This window comes from Frieseomelitta varia, unplaced genomic scaffold (assembly GCF_011392965.1).
Source record: "Frieseomelitta varia isolate USP_RPSP 00005682 unplaced genomic scaffold, Fvar_1.2 scaffold_254, whole genome shotgun sequence".
Taxonomy (NCBI): domain Eukaryota; kingdom Metazoa; phylum Arthropoda; class Insecta; order Hymenoptera; family Apidae; genus Frieseomelitta; species Frieseomelitta varia.
In genome coordinates, this window is record NW_025109984.1 from 718,911 (window position 1) to 739,976 (window position 21,066).

Below are 21,066 nucleotides of genomic sequence, written 5' to 3' on the forward strand. Positions count from 1 at the left end.
TTGACAAATAGCACCATGATCGTTTCGAATTGGCCAGCGGTTTGAAAATGTTCCCGGATAAATCGTTCAAAATACAATACAACTCTCTGGATGATGGATTAGAAAGGCGACGTTTTGTAAAAAATAATTTGTCCACGCGAATCGCATAGAAAGTGCATAATTACACGGACGTTCGTCCCGTAGAATCCAAAGACTTTCATATGTCACCCTTACTCCTATTGTTTCTTCTTTTTTCTTTTTCTTTTGTTTTTCGTCGAAATTCGTAGATACACGTGGTACAAAGTGTGTACGCACCTAACACACTAACAATAAGTACAAATATACAGGTGTTTGCTCTTTACAGCGTGTTGCACGTCGAGTTTGCCAAAACCGAATGAACTTCGAAAGAGGAAGACGTGGAAAGTCTGGTGAGGGATTGACATTTCGATCTCAGCCTCTTCCAAATTAATTGTAATTAATTCTGAATCCTTTTGCCAGCTCTTGGAAGATAATAAAAGTGACAACGTATAACGAAAGACACATGTACAGAACGAAGGTGTATTTACAAGTCACTTCAGTCATGAATCAATAAATAATCCTGATAATCCGAATGTATCCGATCCGTGATTAACGAGTTTCTTGCGTAGAAGCGCCAAGTAGTAATCGCCAATCGCGATTTTATTGAAAACAACAGGATTCATTTTCCTTCGAATGAAAAACATCTGTCGCTTGAAGCTCGCACGTACGACACCGAGACTATGGGCGGAAATGGGAGTAAAAGTATCCAAAAAGGTTCTCTTCGAAAACCCCGTACACTCGTGTCCTCTCTTCAATTGTTGTCCCGTTGATAAAGCAGATTTCTATGCACCTGAAGATTTTCATAAACTGGCGAAAAGGAGGTCGCTTTGTCACCTAGATACTCTACTATCGACAGTTAAATTTTAAATGTCACGAACTTCGATATCTAACGACGTAGATTGTAGCAGAGGTGGAATTTAAATAAGAGCTCTCTCAACCGATAATAATAATAATAATAATAATAATAATAATAATAATAATAATAATAATAATAATAATAATAGGCATTAGACTTTAATTTCAGTTTCTTTTCTAAAATAAGACAATGTTCAGATATAAAAATCATTTTCTGCGCATTTTTGCGTACCCTTCGAAGTCTCCTCCACAAAAATCCACAGTTTGTACGCCAGCAGTTATTTTTAGAGACGAGAAATCTGAAAAAATGTACAAATTTTCAGATATCGGTTGTCTGTCGGTTGTTTGGAAAGAAAATGGAACATCTCGCGTCGCGACACTTAGATCAACGTTGACTGAGAAAGTCAAGCTTCTGACAGCCGAAGTGAGACACTTTTAAAGAAGCAGCGTTTAGTTTCACGCACGTCTCGATCATTGCATCCAATTCAGCGTGTTTATCAGCACGGAGCGACAAACTGTGAATTTTTACGCATTTGTGGAAAATTTGGAAACTTGTATTATTCTTCTTCTCTTCTCTGTGTGTTATTTTTCTTGTCGATCATCGTCGGATTTCTAAGATCTGAGTTTACACAAAAATTCGCAGTCCAGTGAGTAAAATTGAATGTCGTTAAACCTATACGTCGACTGACTGAATTCAGCTCGTCTGTAACACAATTCGTGGCTAAATAACAGTTACTTAGCCATACTCGTTCATGTCTAAATTTAGGAAAAAAATGATAACAGGTTTGTACGCCGTTGTTCCAACGTTTCGTATTAAAAGAGGCGGAGCGCACTTTCAACGAGCCTGGCTAACCGCTGAACTCGTAAATTAGTTCGTCACTCCACTGAAGATAGGAAAGGTACCTGAAAAACACGTGTGCCATTAATTGAAATATATCAAACAAAAAAAAAAATAAATAAAAATAATAATAAAGGTTACAAGCTAGAGATTAGAATCTAGAATTCTGAAATTTGAGAAAAGTTTAGAATCAAAGACTAGAGTTGAAAATCATAGTTAGAGTCCAACTATGAAATTGCAGTTAGAGTTGAAACCTAGAGTTAGATCCGGAGGTCAGAGTTTATAACTGCAATTAGAGTCCAGAGTTGGAGATTTAGAATTTGAGAAATTGCAGTCGGACAGGTGCAAAGTTGTAACATTGGGATTGAACTTAAAACTCTCAAAGTTCCTGCCAAGCATATTTGTTCCTTTCAAAGATTTGATCAATCAGTCTTGGAGAAGAGAGTCGTTGGGTAACGAAGTTGCTAGTTAATTAATTCTTAACTGAAGTACAATTGAAGATCACGATAACTTACTTAATTTTGGAATTTTTAATTTAATTTAATTTAATTTAATTGAATTTTGTTACTAATTCTAATTATGCAGAGTATAAAGTACTTTTGTACTTTTGTATCAAAGTTGGAACATTGGGGTTAAACTTAAAACTCTCGGGCTTCAAAGTTCAGAGTTCGCAACTAGAGTTCTAGAGTTTTAAAGCTGGAGTCTTTATCTCGTTCTTACGTTTTCGCAGTCTGCATGAATAATGGAGGCCCACACGTGAAAACACACCCTTCGAAAATATTTTCTCCAATTAATTCTTCTAATAATTCAGGAGTTATCAGACCACGTCTGCCTGTCCACGTGTCTTTGGGTTTTGCAAGAATATGCGTGACTTTCAATCTGAAACACATTGTGAAATTATCACGTTACGTGATATCTCGAGACAAATTGAGAGAGAAAGAGAGACGACTGGATGGTACTCACTTCTGTCCTGAAACTTTCTCCAATTGCTGATGATAGAACATACTTTCTTCGTCTTCGTTGAAGCAGAGTAAATTTACAGCCTTCCTGCGGGATTACATGAATTATCAGATCAGAAGTTACTTGAAGAACTTTCTCTAGACGCGATTCATCAGAATACACAAGGAGCAAGAAGTAACGTTAATTTTGTAATTTAGAACGTAACAAATCTCTACGAAAGTATATGTAATAATTCAAGATTCCAGAAAATGGTAACGTGCCGAATGAAAGTTCAGATTTTTGACACAGTAGCGTGAGAAATACTCGAGGAAATCTAACTGTGACAAAATCCAGAAAAATTGATAGACAAACGATCAAATTCCAATATGTTCTCTAGATTAGTATTAAAAAGATCGATATTTCAGAAAATGAAGGAATACTGACACTTTCTGTTTGCCCAAAGATCGTTGAATGATACCAAGCATCGCTGTTAAACCTGTGCCAGCAGCAAGTATGTGAATGACAGAAAAACAATCGTAGAGTTCTAGTGAGAAGTCACCTACAGCGCCGCTCAAGGCTAGGGTTTCGCCCTGCTCAAGAGCTGTTATGGACGGACTCATAGTGCCATTTGGGTAGTTCTTGACAATGAAACAGAGGCAACTGGTTGTGTAGTTTGGCGGCATGTCGTCAGGATGAAGGCACGGTGGGACAGGCGTGTACGATCGCGACAAGTTGCCTAAAATCATTGTTGAGCTTATTTTTAATTGATACCTTCTTTTCAATAAATCGAGAAATTAATTCCATAAATATCATTGTTTGCATCGTGGCCTGGTTTAATATATTCTTATATTATTATATAATATAATATAATATTATTATTATAAATTATAAATATTATATAAATATATAAATATATTATATATATAATATATAAATTATTATAAATTATATAATTATTATATAATATAATATAATATAATTATTATTATATATATAATCTAATATAATTATTATTATATAATTTATATTTATATAATTTAATATTAAATTTTTCAAATTTACCAGTCAGCGAAAAACTGATGAATTAGAAATGAGCAGATCTTATTGACGAAAAGAGGAAAAGAAAAATGATATTCACCAAAGTTGTTGAGTTTCAGTTTTACGTGCCTGCCAGGATGTACAATTTGCAAGAAATCCTTTGCTCGAACGATCAACATATGAATTCTACTCGAAAGTGGTTCGTTCGCAACTACTTCGTAGTCTCTGTATATTAGATCAGTGGTGATGTCCTTGGTGACTAATTGAGTACCGTATTTCATCCACGGCATTTTCTGCCGCTTTATAAACGTGAACTCCACCTGCATTGCGCAGAGATAAATGAAAAAGAAATTAATTGACAATAATCTTGATATTGACACGTAAAATATTAACATGTTGACCGATCACTGGACAATTGAAGTATGTCAAATGAAATATTTCAAAACTATAACGATCAATTAATTTTATCAAAGCAAACCGATTGTCATCATTTTGAATTAATACAAAATATAATTTTGCATCAGCGATAAATTACATTTTGTATATATTACGATGTAGTTAATTGATTATGTTATGATAATTGAAATTTAATATGACACAACATGATAATTAAAATTTATTGATTCAATCTTGTGTAACGTTTAACATTGTGTAATAATATTAATTTTATATGTGTTACAACAGTACAACGTGAAATGGAATGATGCGCAGCAATCAATAAAATTTTGAATTGTTGACACTGTGGATACTGTGAAACAACAGAGAGTTGTTCGTTGCATTTTCATTTTATAAAAATTAAATATTAACATAAGTGAAACGTATAAACTTCACGTGACAGTCAACGTGTTAAATAGAATTTTTTCTTCAATTGTTTACCTCCATCGTTTCAAAGTTTCTGGTGCACGTTGGTGGCCATTCTACATCCGCTACTAAGTCCAGCTTATGCACTAGTCTTTCATCATCGAAAAGTAATTTAATGATGAAATTCGAATTGGTTCTCTTAAGCAATTCATAACCTAAGCCTGGACAATGACGAGCTATTTTATAGAAGAATGTGACCGATGGTACTGTTTGTTTCCATTCCATTTTTATACTCGATAAACCACTGTCTGACGCGTTTTCTTGGCTAGCGCTATGAGCTGAAACATCAACAGATATTTAGCAATCCAAAAGTACAATTAAAGTCTTTTATTTCGAATTTTTTTTTTTTTTTTTTTTTTTTGAATTTTTTTTTTTTTTTTTTTTTTTTTTTTAAGGAGAGAAAAAGGGGATCGAATGAACATTTTATAATAACAATTACTATCTAAGTATTCTCTCAAGTTTTCGAAATCCACTCTCGTCGAGTAATTCGCAGAATTATTCAAATCACCGTTCAATTTGTTAAATTTCCCGAGCAGAAATTTTAAAATTCAACGAAGATGATAACTATATTGAAGCAGAATTTGGAAAAATTGCACAGAACGCACGTAACAATTTCTTTCATTGTCCTCGATTTTTTAGAAAGATTGGTAAGCATTTAGAGCGTAAATTTTCAAGCACTTCGAATTGCCATACTTTCAAATGTTTTTGAATATACCTGGGATTTGGCTGGTGTATGGAAAATGTGTCGTAGAACCTAATGACGAAAATTAATATTAAATAAATATTAAATAATAAAATAATATATAATATTAAATAAATGAAAATAAACTTTATCATCACCTTGATATAATTTCACCTTCGCGTTACACAGACCTTCAACTCCAAACTTCAACTAGTTACCCGTTACCGATGATCTCGTTTATTATAAGCATTATGTCAATCGCCGGTCACCTTCGAACAACCGTCTCTTCATTTCTCTAATTTTTTTCTTACGTGATCGGTTACAACTGTCAACTATTGACGTTTCAGTAAACACAGCAAATATTGTTATATTTACGTTTATATTTATAGTCGTAAGAGACGCTGAGTGTTGATTTTGTATTAAAATATTCAAATATTAGAACATTTATATCATATTAAACATATGAAAATATTCTACGAATATAATGTGTATTCTGCTCTATTGTATTCTATGAATATGGTATATATTCTGATATGATAAATTAATAAATTTGTATAGATCGTATTATCAACTATTTGTTTGAATATAAATTAAATTAATTAAATGAAATGATCTGGAAGAAGCCAAGCCATGGCGGATTATTATGCAACATCTACCTAAAAAATCTTAATTTTGTTGTTAATATAATTCCTACGTAAAACAATTGAAGAAACAAACACGTACGTGCCATTCTTAAAAATAAAATTCCAAATAAATTAATTATTATTAAATAAAATTTATTACGTGTAAATTCAGAAAATATATACATACATATATTCGAAAAATATAAATTCAAACAAATTCAAAAATATAAATTCAAATATATATATATAATCATTCGTAAAATTCCCAAATATGTTTTTGCCATAACTCTATTACATTCCGTGAATAAAATATATATTCTACTCAATCATGTCCCATAATAATACACGTCCATAATTCCACGAATCGCTCTTCGAGAGTAACTCTTCAGAGGGCTTCGAAATGTTCCAAACGAAAATAACAAGTACAAAAACCAGTGTATCTCTGATGTACACTCGAGGCAAACATAGTTAGCTGACATTTAAACTGTTCTAACGATTTAATCCGAGATGGGGCACAAAGCGGCATTTCAAAAACCGCGAATGTTTTTTTTTTTTTTTTTTTTTTTTTTTTTTTTTTCCTCCTTTCATTTCGTTCGTTTATGTCGGCCAGAAGACAGAAGAGACATCGGAGAATCGACGTGCGCCACGTTGATTTACTCACTCGTGCAACTTGTTATCTGGTTCAACGTCGCCGACGAACAATCGGCCGTGTTCGACACGGTGTTCTCCGTCGGCGACGGGCTGGTACCGCTCGCCGATCCACGGCTCAGCCTCCCGACCACGCATTTTTGCAAGATGCTTTGATAGTTGACCCAAGCGTGCACCTGCAACGAACGATCTATGGGTACGTAAAATCAAATCACGGATCGGCGTCGTTGATCAGACCCGGCGGGTCGGACGTCGTTGGAACTTACGCTTTCGAACAGTTTCGTGGCATCTTTGCCGACGCCTCTCATCAATTCGTCGATACCACCCGGATGAAAGTCCATGTATCGCGTCACGTTGAAAACGATACCTGAAAGAATAGTTAGATTAAATTATAACGAATGCGTGAAAATTACCAGTCGATGTTCTTGCGTCTCGTCCTCCTCTTTCGTGCAACATCTCTCCTAAACGAATGGTTTTAAAGATTAATACCCCTTCTTTCGAGAGCAGGCTAAAGAAACGTATAATTTCATTTAAAAAGAGTGCTGGCGATCTTTTCAGATCATCTAGACAAATCTCTGTTCTCCAAGTTTTGTTTCAAACATTCCTTTTTTTTTTTTTTTCTTTTTTTCTTTTTTTTTTGTCAACGATGGATAGTTAAATCTTAAACATAACATTAATTATAACAAAGTATAAAAGTGTGCAAAAATTTTATTTTGAATACTCGGTATTCATCTGATGATTCAGCGGATAATAAAATCTTCCAATTGCACGAATATCTTCTATACTGACACTTCACAGATTCTTTGTTGCATAAAGTTTAACTTTGGAAACGAGGACTTTCGAGCGGTGATGTATAATCAATTATATAATAATGTTATTGATAAAGAAGTAATCATGTATTTCCTTCACTAATTATAATTATTCTTTTGCACACGATTTATTATTTGAATTGCCTTTCCGTACTTCCTGCGTTCGGCTAGGACTTCTCCGATTCTGAGTCATAGCTCATCTAATATGTGGGGTCACGATCGTAGAAATACAGCCGGCAAACATAGCTGGAATTGAAATAGGCTGGCCAGAGATCCGTGACGGACATGGAATAAATATTGAGCGATTCGACGTCATTCGGCAAAGTGGCAACTGGCAACTAAATTTTTAATCGAACTAAAAGCGGACGGATCAACGCTGCCTTACATTATTTCCTCCTCCTCGTGACTGTCGCTTATTTTTCTTGTCTTCGAAGAATCGCAAGTCGTTCTGCGAAACCTCAGTCAATGTTCCCGATATTTTAATAATAATTATCGCGTAGAAACAATATTTGCAGATTTTTTTTTTTTGGAAACTCCACATTATTGAACGATGTAATAGTAATTGATTCCTCTTTGTAATGCAAAAGAAAGACAAAATATTAACGCATAAAAACATTATTCACAAAATAATCTTCTACTTTCGTAGTAAGGGTTTCTTTTAAATGATTAACATTTAAAAAAATATATATGATTTTAAATAATTAAAGATATATATATATAATTTTTTATTAAAATTATCAGTACTTTTATTTTAAATTTTTATTAATATATATAATATATTTCAAATTTTTATTAAATTATATATAATATATATAATATATCTTTATTACAATTATGTATAATATATATATCTAATTATATATATAATATATATATATATATTTAATATATATATCTTATAATTTAATAAAAATTTAAAATAAAAGTATTGATAATTTTAATAAAAAAATTTGATGAATAATCAATTTTTTACCGTACAAGTGTTATTACTTTGCAAACTTGATACCACTGTATTAACTATATATTATTATATAATTATATTTATAATATTATTATTACAATATATAATATTACAATATTATTATATAATAATAAAATTCGCAAACTTCATATAATATTTTCTTCACCCTTTGGCCCCTAGAGTAAGCTCTCGCAGTTTGGCGGGAAAATCCCTGTAGTTTGGATAGTTGCAACATTATTGTTCACTTATTTATTGAATGTTCATTGGACAAATGGAAATTGTAATTTTGTTGCGCCAATTTTGAAATGACCGGTAGAACTACATTGCCGGTATTGAGTTAATAAATTTAAAAATGACGTTACCGGCATTCAGCTGAAGAATTTGAAATGACGTTATCGGCCGAGAATATATTAAGGTATTTAATGTCTGAAAATATTAAATGCTAAAAATACAGATGTGTTAAATGTTAGTAAAAGAAATATTGGCGAGGTGACGATGAAATATTGACCAAAAATAAGAACTGGACAGGCTAGGAACTCGAATTGGAATTAAACGCATAATTCCAAACTAATTATGCCTAATAATTCCAAAGCTAATTTAAACATCTAATTAAGAGCTAATGTTTATTTATAACAAAATGACATAAGGTTCTTCCGCGAATTCTCTCATTTCTTTCTCGTTTTATCGATTAATTCATAACCAGGAACTTTCAGGAAAAAAAAAAAACGAGAAATTTTAAAAATCCTGGAATTTGATATTAAAATTGAGAACACGCGTTGACGAGTTTTCTCCACGATTTTTGGAACTATATGTTGGAAGAAATTATTTTAGTGCATAAAATTCATCTTACCTCGATCTATCAGTAATTTCGATTTTTTTTTTTTTTTTCAACTTCTTGGTGTTAAAAACGTGATCGATCATCGATCAGCGTGTAATATAATTATTAAAAAAAAAAAAAAAAGAAAAGCGCAGCGTACCTCGAATCGCGATCCAGGCGTCGTTTTTCTTATTGTGACTGGCCAGTTCGGACAGTGTCACGACCCGTGGAACGCCACCAACGCCGGTCAAATCGGCGCCAGAGTTCCCTAAACGGATCCAGTCCATCAGGCTGTGGCCAGGTGCTAGCGCCGTTTTATTTCGAGGATTGCCTGCAAACATCCAGAGAAAAAGAAAACCAAACGCTTGTTTGCTTCGTACTTAAAATACGTCTCAGAAAAACATAAAGATCTGAAACGTTACTTCGTTCGGCAGAAGAAGATTGTAGAGATCGTGCTTACAGAAGAACATGAATAAATTGCAAAGATCTTTACCACTGGTGCATCAAAATGTACAAGATAATCTGTTCTTATTCTAACTGGAGTAAATTTCATTCGCTTGCATGCACACATTGTAGCAATCGTGATACACGGAAACTTTCGATTTCGATTTACGTGTTTAACCGCTTGCGCTGGAATGACGTGCCACGCACGTCGAGAATTTTTTGTTACCCAAAATTGCAACATTTCCTCAGTTTTAAGTAATATTAACATAACTCGGGCAAAGTAAATAATAAATTTATTACTTCTCAATAATTTCTGTCTTAAATTTATTACTTCTCAATAATTCTATCTTCTATAGTGATATACCGACGAGTTCAAATAGAAAGCGACGAATTACTGTATACGGCTTGGTCACTCGTTATGGTCCGCAATCAGTTGCCCAGCGCAATTGGTTAACCTTTTGCGCTAGAATGACGTGCCACGCACGTCAAGAATTTTTTTTGTCACCCAAAATTGCAACATTTCCACAGTTTTAAGTAATATTAACATAACTCGGGCAAAGTAAATAATAAATTTATCACTTCTCAATAATTTCTATCCAGTGATATACCGACGTTCAAAAAGAAAGCGACGAATTACTGTATACGGCTCAATATTTTCTACAGTTTTAAGTATATTTATGTATGACCCAGGGCAAAATAAGTGATTAGTTGATTACTTCTCGATAATTTCTATCCAGTGATATTCGTACCGACGAGTTTAAAAGAAAAAGATGGCGACGAATTATTGTGTACGGTTTGGTCACTCGTTACGGTCCGCAATCAGTTGCCAGCGCAAGTGGTTAATTCACTTGTTCATGATTTATTTATGACCGACCAGGAATTTTATATTTAATCTATTGGTATTATGCTTTTGTTTTATAATTGTCGGTTAATGTTAATAAAAACAAGAAAAAGAAGTATTTAAATCAGAGCATCGGTAATTCATCGTGCATTTCAAATCGTGATGCAAATTGCTTAATAAATACCTCTTTCCACCGTCACGCAATATGAAAATAGCAGACGACATTATCGTTGATCAGGATAAATCAATTTAACTCATTCGCGGACGTTTCGAATTTCTCGGAACATGCTTGAAAATTAACAACACGACTGCCGCTCCACTATTTACATTTATAATTGACACAGTGGGGTAATATTAAATTATAATTTAATGGAATAATTCTTGTCACGAACGATGATCGTGGTTCTGTCCACGAGACTGTTAATTATCCTAATGAAACAGGTATAACCGTATCGAGAAGATCGAGTTACTTTTCATCGCCTTCCGGATTATATTATACCATAAATTCGCGTTAAATTCTCGTGATTGTGAAAGAAAGAAAGAAAGAAAAAAAGAAAAAAAAAAAGAAATGGTGAAACGTTCGCAGAAACGGGACGCGAGCAAAACTTAATAGGCAATTATCGTTAATTACTGACCGTCCTGAATCTGCAAACCGAGACTCTGCGGAGACCCGTCGCCGTCCACGACGGAAACCAAAGACGCGCCGCAGCATCGTGGCATTTTCTCATCGAAACGTCACAGTCCGCAAACCCTTAACCATCCTCCTGCGTATAAAATATTGCATTGCATTGAAAAAAAAAAAAAAAAAAGAAGACCCAGCAACTCTTCGAACCTCAACTCTTCGTNTCTTCCCTCTTTTTTTTTTTTTTTTTTCGTACGAGAAAGAAACGAGTATCGTGTAAATTGTCGCTGTGACTTTTCCCCCTTGTTCGAGGGAAATTAATCTTAATTTAATTTCGTGGTAACAATCAACAACTCGGCCATTTTTGTAAGAATGAATTTGAACTTGGAAGAAGTCGGGATGTCAAGTTGAAAAGTCGCGTTCATGAACATTCAGAGCGATCGGAATTCTCCGTTAATTAATTATGAGGGAAAAATTCACGAAGCTCGACGTAGCTTTTCCTCTCTTGATGAATTTATTTTTGCTTGCAAATTGCGTGAAAAAAGACTTGAGAATTTTTTAATTTGCAATTCAGATTTATATTTGTGGAAATGGATAGCTTTACGTTGAAATAATTCTTGATTAACCCTTCGAGCATTCCCCTTGCAAATAAAATAATACGTTCGCTTGATCGTTACTTTTTCTGAATTTTCATTTCAATATTAAAGTATGGCCAGTAAAGAAATATGTAAGCTCTTTCATACGACTCTCGTTGATATACGATGTGATCTAGACTCTTGGTAATATTTAATGAGCACTCAGAAGGTCAACTCTCACACGATTCTCTGCCATAATCAAGCATAATCAGCTACAAAAAGAATTAATTAATTATTTCCAATTGACGTAAGAAATCTATTATATTGTGTCGCGACACGAGTGAATGTAAAAAAGAAAGGGATAAGTTCAGCCGCGAAAAGGAAACGCAAAGGAAATTTATTCATTTCTTAATGAGGTGTATTCAAATTTCTGAATTTCTTCTGTATGCACGTGCGAAAGAATTTCTCCTCTCTACAACGAGTTAGTAAATTTCGCGTTTCGCGAAAGCTCTCTCGTAGTAAAATATTTATAGTCGAGTAACTAGTGAAAGGGATTCAACAGGCATTAATCTGCTAACTAATCGAATTCTTACATCGAGCCTCCTCTGATTACGAGACCAAAAGTTACTCGCCGCACGCCAATCATTTTCGTCCGCAAATCTCTTTCGATCCGAGTGGCAAACTTTTGCAAACGTAAACGGAGGGATTTGCGAATGTTTATATTAATTATAATTCTCGCGAATGCGTGAATGCAAGTGTGTGTGTGTGTGAGGACGCATTAAAGTCGTCTTGCAGCGATGCAGTAAGAAGCATTAATGCTCTCCGGCACTTCAGAGGAGAGCTTTCACGAGATTGCTAGAAAGCTAGAAGTATCGAGCTTTTTGATGTAACAGCCAAGATATATCATATTCGTTACGTTTCACGAAGCACAACCTTGCAGTAGTTAATTTCGTGTGATTGGTATATATTTATACGGTATATAAATGGTATATATTTAAGATAATACCGATATATTATTATAATATTTAAGATAATACCGATATATTATTATAATATTAAGATTTATAATATACCTATGCGTAGAAAGTTAAAATTCATTGCACGTGGACAATATAAGGAAAAATTCGGTACTACCAGAAATAATTTTACGATTCTCATAATAATTGTACGTAAATTGAAAAATCTCACACCAGTCGTTTTTGACTTTTCGATAGCTCCAATTTATTTTTATCGGGAGATAAATCGCAGATTGGCACCGACTGACTATTTCAAATCGATTTTCTATAACAACTGAGGTAAAAAAGAAATTTCGATGCGACGGTCGAGTCAATTTCGTCTTTATCGACCAACAAGTTGACATACAAACATATAATAAATAACAGTTTGTTTCAGAATTTATCAATGATCAATCGTAAAGACCCAATTATAATGTTAAATGAAATTTCAAAGTATCAGTGTTGCACAGGATGGTTTTTAATGAACGAAATACCTCGGTCATCAAACCAAACAAAAAGTCTCTCGTGTAAAACTAAACAAACATTAGCGAAATTTCTGTGCAAATATCCCATGAAACGCGTGAAAGTCTATTGATTATGGAGAGTTCATTTACAGGCTCGTAGCCTTATGATCGTTCTCGCCTAATTACGTATACATAAGAACAGCCATTAGTTTATGGGATGACCTATAATGTGTCATAGGAAACGCTGAGAACCGGTCGAAACGAACAAAAAAAGCCGCGCCGATCGATCCTCTTAGGGTCCAAACAATTCTCACTTCCAACGTGATCCATTGTATTTGGAGTGACGAACGAAGAACAACAAAAGAAACACCCACTCTCTCTGCGATATCTGCTGCTTCTTGTACATATATAAAAGAGTATTCCTCCGTGGTAAGATCTTAGAAAAATCTACCACCTACTCTCTGGCTTCTGAATGTTTCTTATTGAAATGTACTGTTATTGATCGCGTACGGTTGAATGTCCATTGAAAATGTCAAATGTGCATTAAAATCTTTACTTCACCGGTGCCAACTTCACTCTGTGCGTCGACGATTTCTAAAGATTTCCTCGTGATTGAGAGAAATTATTTTCAAAGGATTTTTAAAACACGGAGTAATAAATTTATCAATTTATCTACGGATGATAAAGTCAGATAGATCTAGCTGAAAACTGTGAAAACTGTGCGTGACAGTGGGTGTCCAAAATTTCAGTTAGCCTCAGCTGGAACAACAAAGCTGGAAGGATTTGCAAGGATCGATGCCGCGAATTGCGTAACTTTGTTTCTACGAGGAATTAAAACGAAGAAAGAGCGCCAAAAATCTGGAACTTCTCGCGCCAACCTTGAAGAGACTAGACCCGGAGAGAGCAAGAAAAAAATGTTGATAAATCCCGAATGAATCGTTCTAAGCTCGTCAAAGCGACAAAATAATACGTAACAACAAGATTCGCACAAGATACCGATCGAAGGCAAAAAAAAAAAAATAAAAAACTAACACTAACTAACTGCGTGCAATGATCATTCTCGCGAAATTAGAATCACACACACATACACACACACACACACACGCTGCTGGTATTCTAGAATTTCTTTCTACCGCTCTACTGGCCAGTGAAAATTACGAAAAAAAAAAAATCCCGAATCGTTCCAAGTTCACGAGTCAAGCGACAAGATTCACAGGTTACCGATCGAAGGCGAAAACTAACAACAAGTATGCAGAGAAAACTGTGCGCAATGTGTTTCTCACGAAATTTGGATCGCACGGTGTCATTCTGGGGATTTTCTACCGCAGGCTAACACTGAGAGAGAGAGAGAGAGAGACAGAGAGAGGGAGAGACAAAGAAACGTGTACGAGCTTTTGAAGAAACGTTTGAACGCGAGAACAACACCGAACAACGAAATTGCGGAATTGCATTACAGGAGGAACGTGATCGCGACGTGATGCAGAAGGACGAAACGTTGATCCCGCGGTGGTGGACTGGAAGGTACTGCACGAAAACACGCGGACCGATATAGCCCTCGGAACAGGTAGATCAATATACGTAGAGCTACGGCGTGCTTAACACGCAGGATCTCGCCAGTGAGCAGCGGAGTGGCTCTCTGGCCGCGGAGATCGACGGATCTCTCCTCTTTGATAGCTCCTCCGCGTCTCTCTTTCTCTCTTTCTCTCTCTCTCTGGATTTCTGCCAGAACTATTGCTAATTCAGCCGAATGATGACGATTCTTTCACTCCTGGATTGGTTGATCCCCTCGTGGCGAGGCTAACTTTGACACAGTTTCGCCTCGGGGTTGAAAGCTGCTTCCACAACTGGAACGTGTCACATATTCTTCTCCGTTTCGTATTTTTTTTTTTTTTTCTTTTTTCTTTTTTGCTTTTTCCTTTCTCCTCGTTTTGGGATCTTTACGTAGAACGATTCCTTTTTTTCTTCTTTTTGACTTGAATAGGGTAACCGAATTTGACCTGACGCTTCAGATTTTCAAACTTTTTTCATTTTTCCTTTCGTTACTTTGATTCTCTTGGTTGAGTGGAATTTTTGTGTGTGACGAACGATTTTTTTTTTTTTTTTCTTTTTTTAGATTTTTGACGAAGTGAATAGAGCTCGGTAACTAAAGCTGCTTCATGCTTCAGATTTTTAAATTCTTTATTTTTTCCTCGTCGTTACTTTGACTCTCTTAGTTTTATATGTCGAATGATTTCTTCTAATATTTTTCGACGAAGTGAATAGTGTTTGGTAACTAAATAAAGCTACTTACTGCTTCAGATTTTCAAACTTTTTATTTTTTCCTCGTCGTTACCTTGACTCACTTGCTATTGGAATTTTTATGTCGAATGATTTTTCTTTAATATTTTTTGACAAAGTGAATAGTGTTTAGTAACTAAATAAAGCTACTTACTGCTTCAAATTTTCAAACTTCTTATTTTTTCCTCGTCGTTACCTTGACTCTCTCTCTTGATATTGGAATTACGTCGAATATTTTTTCTTTAATATTTCTTGACAAAGTGAATAGCGTTTGGTAACTAAATAAAGTTACTTACTGCTTCAGATTTTCAAACTTTTTATTTTTTCCCGTCGTTACTTTGATTCTCTCGATTAATTGGAATTTTTGTATGTCGAACGATTTTTTTTTTTTTATATATCTTTGACGAAGTGAACAGAGTTCGGTAGCTAAAACTGCTTGATGCCTCAGATTTTCAAATTTTTTATTTTTTCCTCGTCGTTACCTTGACTCTCTTGGTTTTTGGAATTTTTATGTCGAATGATTTCTTTTAATATTTTTTGGCCAAGTGAATAAAGTTTTTCTCTTCGTTGTTATTTCGATATGATTTATGTTGAACGGTTCTTCATATTTTTTGTGAAAGCGAAATATTGTATGTGAATTGCATGCGAAATTAATTCCAGATTAAACTACACCAAAAGATAACAAGAATTGTAAAAATTACGAAATTCTCTTGCCACAAGATTAAAATCGAATGATAATAATCGTTTTAAATCTTTCACTTAATTTCAACACGTGAAATATTGAATATTTCAGATGTGAAATTTTTAAATTGGGCACAAACTTTCGAAATTTATATTAATCTCATAATTATATTAATATTATAATTATATTAATTTTATATTCATTCTTTTTCTTTTTTATCACGCGATCTACATATAATTTTCCCGTGAATAAATTATGTAGATTATTTTTCGAAAAAAAAAAAAAAAAAAATACAATTATCCATCGTTACCTTGATCTGTCATGAATCTTGATCACAGCTTTTTATTGATTTTAAATTGAGATTTGTATTGCTCGAATCCAGAATATTCTTTCGTTTCGTTGAAGTCTTATTAATCATTTTAATTGAACTAAAAGTCATAGAATAGCACGTTTTGACGCAAAAGCAAAGGAACATTTCTAGTTCAGCGATCAAAATTTCGAACAAACTGCTTATTGAAGGCTGAAACGTTCACGAGCACTTTAGACTTAATGGCCTAGAATTTTATTAACACACAACGAAGTTACAACCTAAATGTGCAATAAAATGAATTGGGAACCTTGTCTCGAACATCTCGCCTGTTTTACGACAATTCCAATTTCCTTGGGGGGGAAAAAAGTAATTTTCAAACTTCGAATGAAATCGAACGATGGACAAATGAAGTAACGACAGCAACGTTCGCATTCAACGATCCTCCGCTCGGTGAAAGATACAATAACGCGATTATCGTTTCCATCTTTATCCAGTGTGCGAGGCCGCCGACTCTCAAAAGCAGATTTGCTCGAGGAAATATGGAATCAGTTGGTGCCCCGTAGCCAAGGAAAATTCGATCAGAAGTACCATTTCCAGGGACATCGATCCACGATCAAATAAACTCGACGACGGATATGAAATTAGAAGAGACTCCGTATCCTCCTCCGTATATTTTTACGCCGACGGCGGGATACAAAGAGAATACTCTTTCTCTTTGTAGAGAGATTGTGAAAGAGAAAAGGTCTTCGGATTTCAGAGGGGGGGATAAAGAAAAAAGAAAAAAAAAAAGAAATGAAAGAAGATGAAAATTCGGTCTGGAACTCTTGAAGTATGAACGAACTGAATATTCGCTAAAACGAGACGACGTGAATCCTGAGATTACGAAGAACGAAAGTTTCGAAGTTTTCTCTCGGTTCTCTTTTTTCACAGAAACTCCAGATTTTACGGGGATCGATATATCTTTTTTTTTATAATTAAATATTGATAATCATTAAAATAAAGTAAAATAAAGGCCTTTTAATCTTTCTAGGGAAATTTGTTATTTAATTCGATAATCCACGATAGGGCGTACTTAAATTACGTTTATCATTAAAATTTGTAAATAAGAATTATTTATAAATAAAATTTTTATAAAATGATAATTCAAATCAAAGTTTAGTATATTTAAGAATAAATGAATTATAAAAAATTAAATTTTTCAATAATTAATTTTAATATTAATTTGAAAGAGAATTTAATAATAAATTAATAATATATTTAATTATATATATATATAAATATAATAATATATTTAATTTATATAATAAATTAAATATATTATTATTATTATATTTATATATATATTAAATATATATATAAATTAAATATATTATTATTATTAAATTAATAATATATTATATTATTAATTTATTAATATTATATTATTAATTTTAATAATATTTTAATAATTTTAAATTTTTTGTTTTATTATTAAAAATAATATATTATACTATTTATTATTATTTATTATTAAAATTAATAATATATTATAATTTATAATAAATTATTTTAATTGAACAAAGTATTAATTGAAAAAAAAAAAAAAGGAAAAATATCGAAGAGAGATTCCAGATAAAAGACATTGAAGAATCAAAGCGTAGATCAGACAAGCTCGAGCATAACGATTGTTCGAACCAAAAAAGATCCGACGTTTCGAAACACAGTAATCAAAAGTACAACTGATCTGACTTGATAATCTGAAATCTAGAAGGACAATCTGAAATCGAAATCCAAGTCCTTGTCGATCGATAACACTGGTTTTTATCAGCCTGATCGACGTGGTGCCAAGGTGGAATCTTCAATCGCGATCGATATTTAACCACAAACCGGAGGAACCAGGTTTTATAAATAGAAAAGTATATCGAACCGTTTATTTGCAGACGTCGCACAGATTATTTCGATCGCTGACATAAATAAATATCGTCGGCCAAATTCTCCAGATGGAGGAGGCAAGCCGTCCGCTTCTTCAGATCGTCGAGTTGCATTATGAAATCTTCGTTTCGAACCATTTTGAAAATGGTTCGTTGCGACTGAGAGAGAATTCATAGTGTCTACGTGGAGTATCAGCTTTACTGATATTTCCAGTATTCGTACTCAAACACAATTGAATTTCTCTTGCGAGAATCCAGCACATCTTGCACATCTAGTTTTAGATCAAGATGGAAAATAATTAATTACGTCAGCTGCTTTTTTGTCGTCTCTGGTTCGAAGTTAGATTTCAAAGTGCGTGATTCATTCCGAGAGTTATTCGCTTCAACGATACTATTTTATTTGTATTGCGGGGGACACACCCCCCGCGCGTTATTTCAGTATTTTTCTCGACATCATCGACGAAAAAATACATTGTGTAATGGAAATGAGGTCGTGTTGCAATGTCTCGCGTGTGTGTGTGTGTGTGTGTGTGTGTGTGTCTGACAGAAGGAATCGATTGATCTAATCCCAGAACCAGGATTAAAGGCTATTTAAACCAATCAAGATACGGAAATTAAGAGATGGCCAATTAAGACTAATTTTCGAAACATCTTTCGCCTACGTATCGAGAGACTTACGCACTCGACTGGAACGTTCGAGTGTGTTAAATTTTATAATACTCGAGACTACGAGAAACATGTATGTAAATAGAAAAGTTAGATCAACGGTATAATTACGGTATATTGAGAGCAAATATTTTTAGCTCAAAGATTGGAGTGAACAGTTCGTCATTATCTAATGATCAAATTGCAAATATCTAGAATTGCCTTCGTTTTTTTTTTTCTTTTATGATACATTCCATTACATATTTTAATTATTTAACAGTAGTGTAGGAATATAGAAATCAAGTTCAAACAAATTATACTACCATAAATCACGAAAATATATGTCGGAGAATAGTGATTGCATAAAATGTCTGTTGAGAACAGACAAATTAAATTTCTTTCTTAATATTTTCGTCGAAGATGTTGGTCATTCAAAGACCTTTACTTATTCATAGTGTAACCGTGAATGCTAGTTTCGATTGTTATAAAGAGAAAAACAAGAATCATTTGCTTGCTAATATGATAATAAACTTAGTATAATCATAAAGCAGTAAACAAGTACGACTGCGGATTTTTATACAAACTCACATGAGTTTATTTTAAAGAATGCAAGAACGCAAGGATACGTAAAGTAGAATGTTTGTTGAAACATTCCTCTTTTATACAATTTGTAACAACACTCGTTATCATCTATATTTTTACGAAAATGTAATTTTCGAAATTTTTGAGAATACTTCTCATTCTACAGTGTCTACATTTACATTGCTTGATATCTTTCGTAGGCGATGGCTTCTTTAAACAGTTCAGTCGTGTCTGAACTATTTAAACCGTGGCTTTTGTCAACATTAAACACAAATACGAATAATCGAGGCGTGCACCAATCGAGAATCTCGGCTTAAACCATCAATCTTGCGCTGGCAACTGGTTTCGCGGACCATAACGAGAGACCGAACCGCGTATACAATACATTCGTCGCTTCCCGTTTCTTCTGAACTCGTCGATACGATATCGCTGGATAGAAATTAATTAAGAAGTAACGGACCGATCATTTGTTTTGCCCGGGTTTTACGTTTAAGTATGCTTCAAACTGAGGAAATGTTGCGCGTCATTCCAGCGCAACTGGTTAAATGTTAAATCATCTTCAAGTTCCAAACTTTAGTGAGAGCATTGCCAAATAATCTCGAAAGTATACCTTCGCATTTACATTTTTCATTGCATCTTGTAACTTGATGATCTTTTGTGAACAAAATTTATAAAAGTATATCTTATCAATTGGAAGGAAAAAAAAAAAAATAATCTAAAAGTATTCTACTACGGAAGAAAAAAAAGAAAAAATACGTTTCTCTTCACTAATTGATCAATCATTAATCGACGTTCGCAGAAGTTGGAAAGAAGATCCACACGGAAGAAGAAAGAAAGAGTCGAGAAGAAATCGCCAAGTGGTTTGGCAATCTCGATCCAGCACCGATTCTCACTATCGGGACAGGACAGGGGACAGAATGGTGATGCCGAATGGCCCTGCCCTACCCTATCCTGACCCAATAATGCAAATCGGGAACGGCCATCTTGCACAACTCGCGGCTGGCGAGGAATTCGTCGATTTCCGCTTGGACTGATGAAAATTCTCTTGCTGCCTGTACCTCGAGTAAGTCCGATTCTCACTATCGGGACAGGACAGGGGACAAAATATACCCGCCAAAACGGCCCTGCCCTGCCCTATCCTGACCCAATAATGCGAACCGGGCATGATCCCTGTTGAACGAATCAAACGGAGACATCCGATCGATTGTGACGTGCGAAAACGTTCCAAACTTTTACGTATAATTTGCACGAGGCGTATAACAATTCGTATTGGTCGAGTTTTTCTTTGGTTTTTTTTTTTTTTTCCAAACGCTCTCGCATAATGGGATTCTGTTTGTCTGAAAGTTGTGTTGGAAAGCGGAGCGATTTGTATAGAGAGTGTTTCGTAACTTGTGGCAACTGATTGTACGTCTAAAAATAATGGAAAAAAGGTCATATATAAATATATATGCCCCATCTGTTGTCTTCGTTTATGAGATATAACGAATTTTATAAACAGAGCAAACTCTGGTAAGCTAGTTTTACCAGGGATGGTATATTCAATTTTCATAATAATCATAATTGGGATGAAGAAAACCCACGTGTTATTGTG

The 21,066-nt window shown here is 34.1% G+C and overlaps 1 protein-coding gene across 2 annotated transcripts in view; it reads right to left on the reverse strand.

Moving 5' to 3' along the window:
* Window positions 1–1,497: 1,497 nt before the first annotated feature.
* The window catches only part of LOC122528632 (cytochrome b5 reductase 4), a 26,745-nt gene continuing 7,176 nt past the window's right edge, over window positions 1,498–21,066 (reverse strand). Inside the window, exons 3-12 of one of the 2 annotated variants that reach the window (XM_043653958.1) lie at window positions 9,289–9,459; window positions 6,808–6,908; window positions 6,555–6,717; window positions 5,304–5,342; window positions 4,604–4,866; window positions 3,828–4,047; window positions 3,134–3,425; window positions 2,714–2,797; window positions 2,471–2,629; window positions 1,498–1,815 (exon numbers count right to left, since the gene is read on the reverse strand). In XM_043653958.1, coding sequence (XP_043509893.1) covers window positions 1,761–1,815; window positions 2,471–2,629; window positions 2,714–2,797; window positions 3,134–3,425; window positions 3,828–4,047; window positions 4,604–4,866; window positions 5,304–5,342; window positions 6,555–6,717; window positions 6,808–6,908; window positions 9,289–9,459 — 1,547 coding nt within the window. In that variant the 3' untranslated portion in view covers window positions 1,498–1,760. The remainder of the gene's footprint in view (window positions 1,816–2,470; window positions 2,630–2,713; window positions 2,798–3,133; window positions 3,426–3,827; window positions 4,048–4,603; window positions 4,867–5,303; window positions 5,343–6,554; window positions 6,718–6,807; window positions 6,909–9,288; window positions 9,460–21,066) is intronic. The other variant, XM_043653959.1, reaches the window with a different exon arrangement.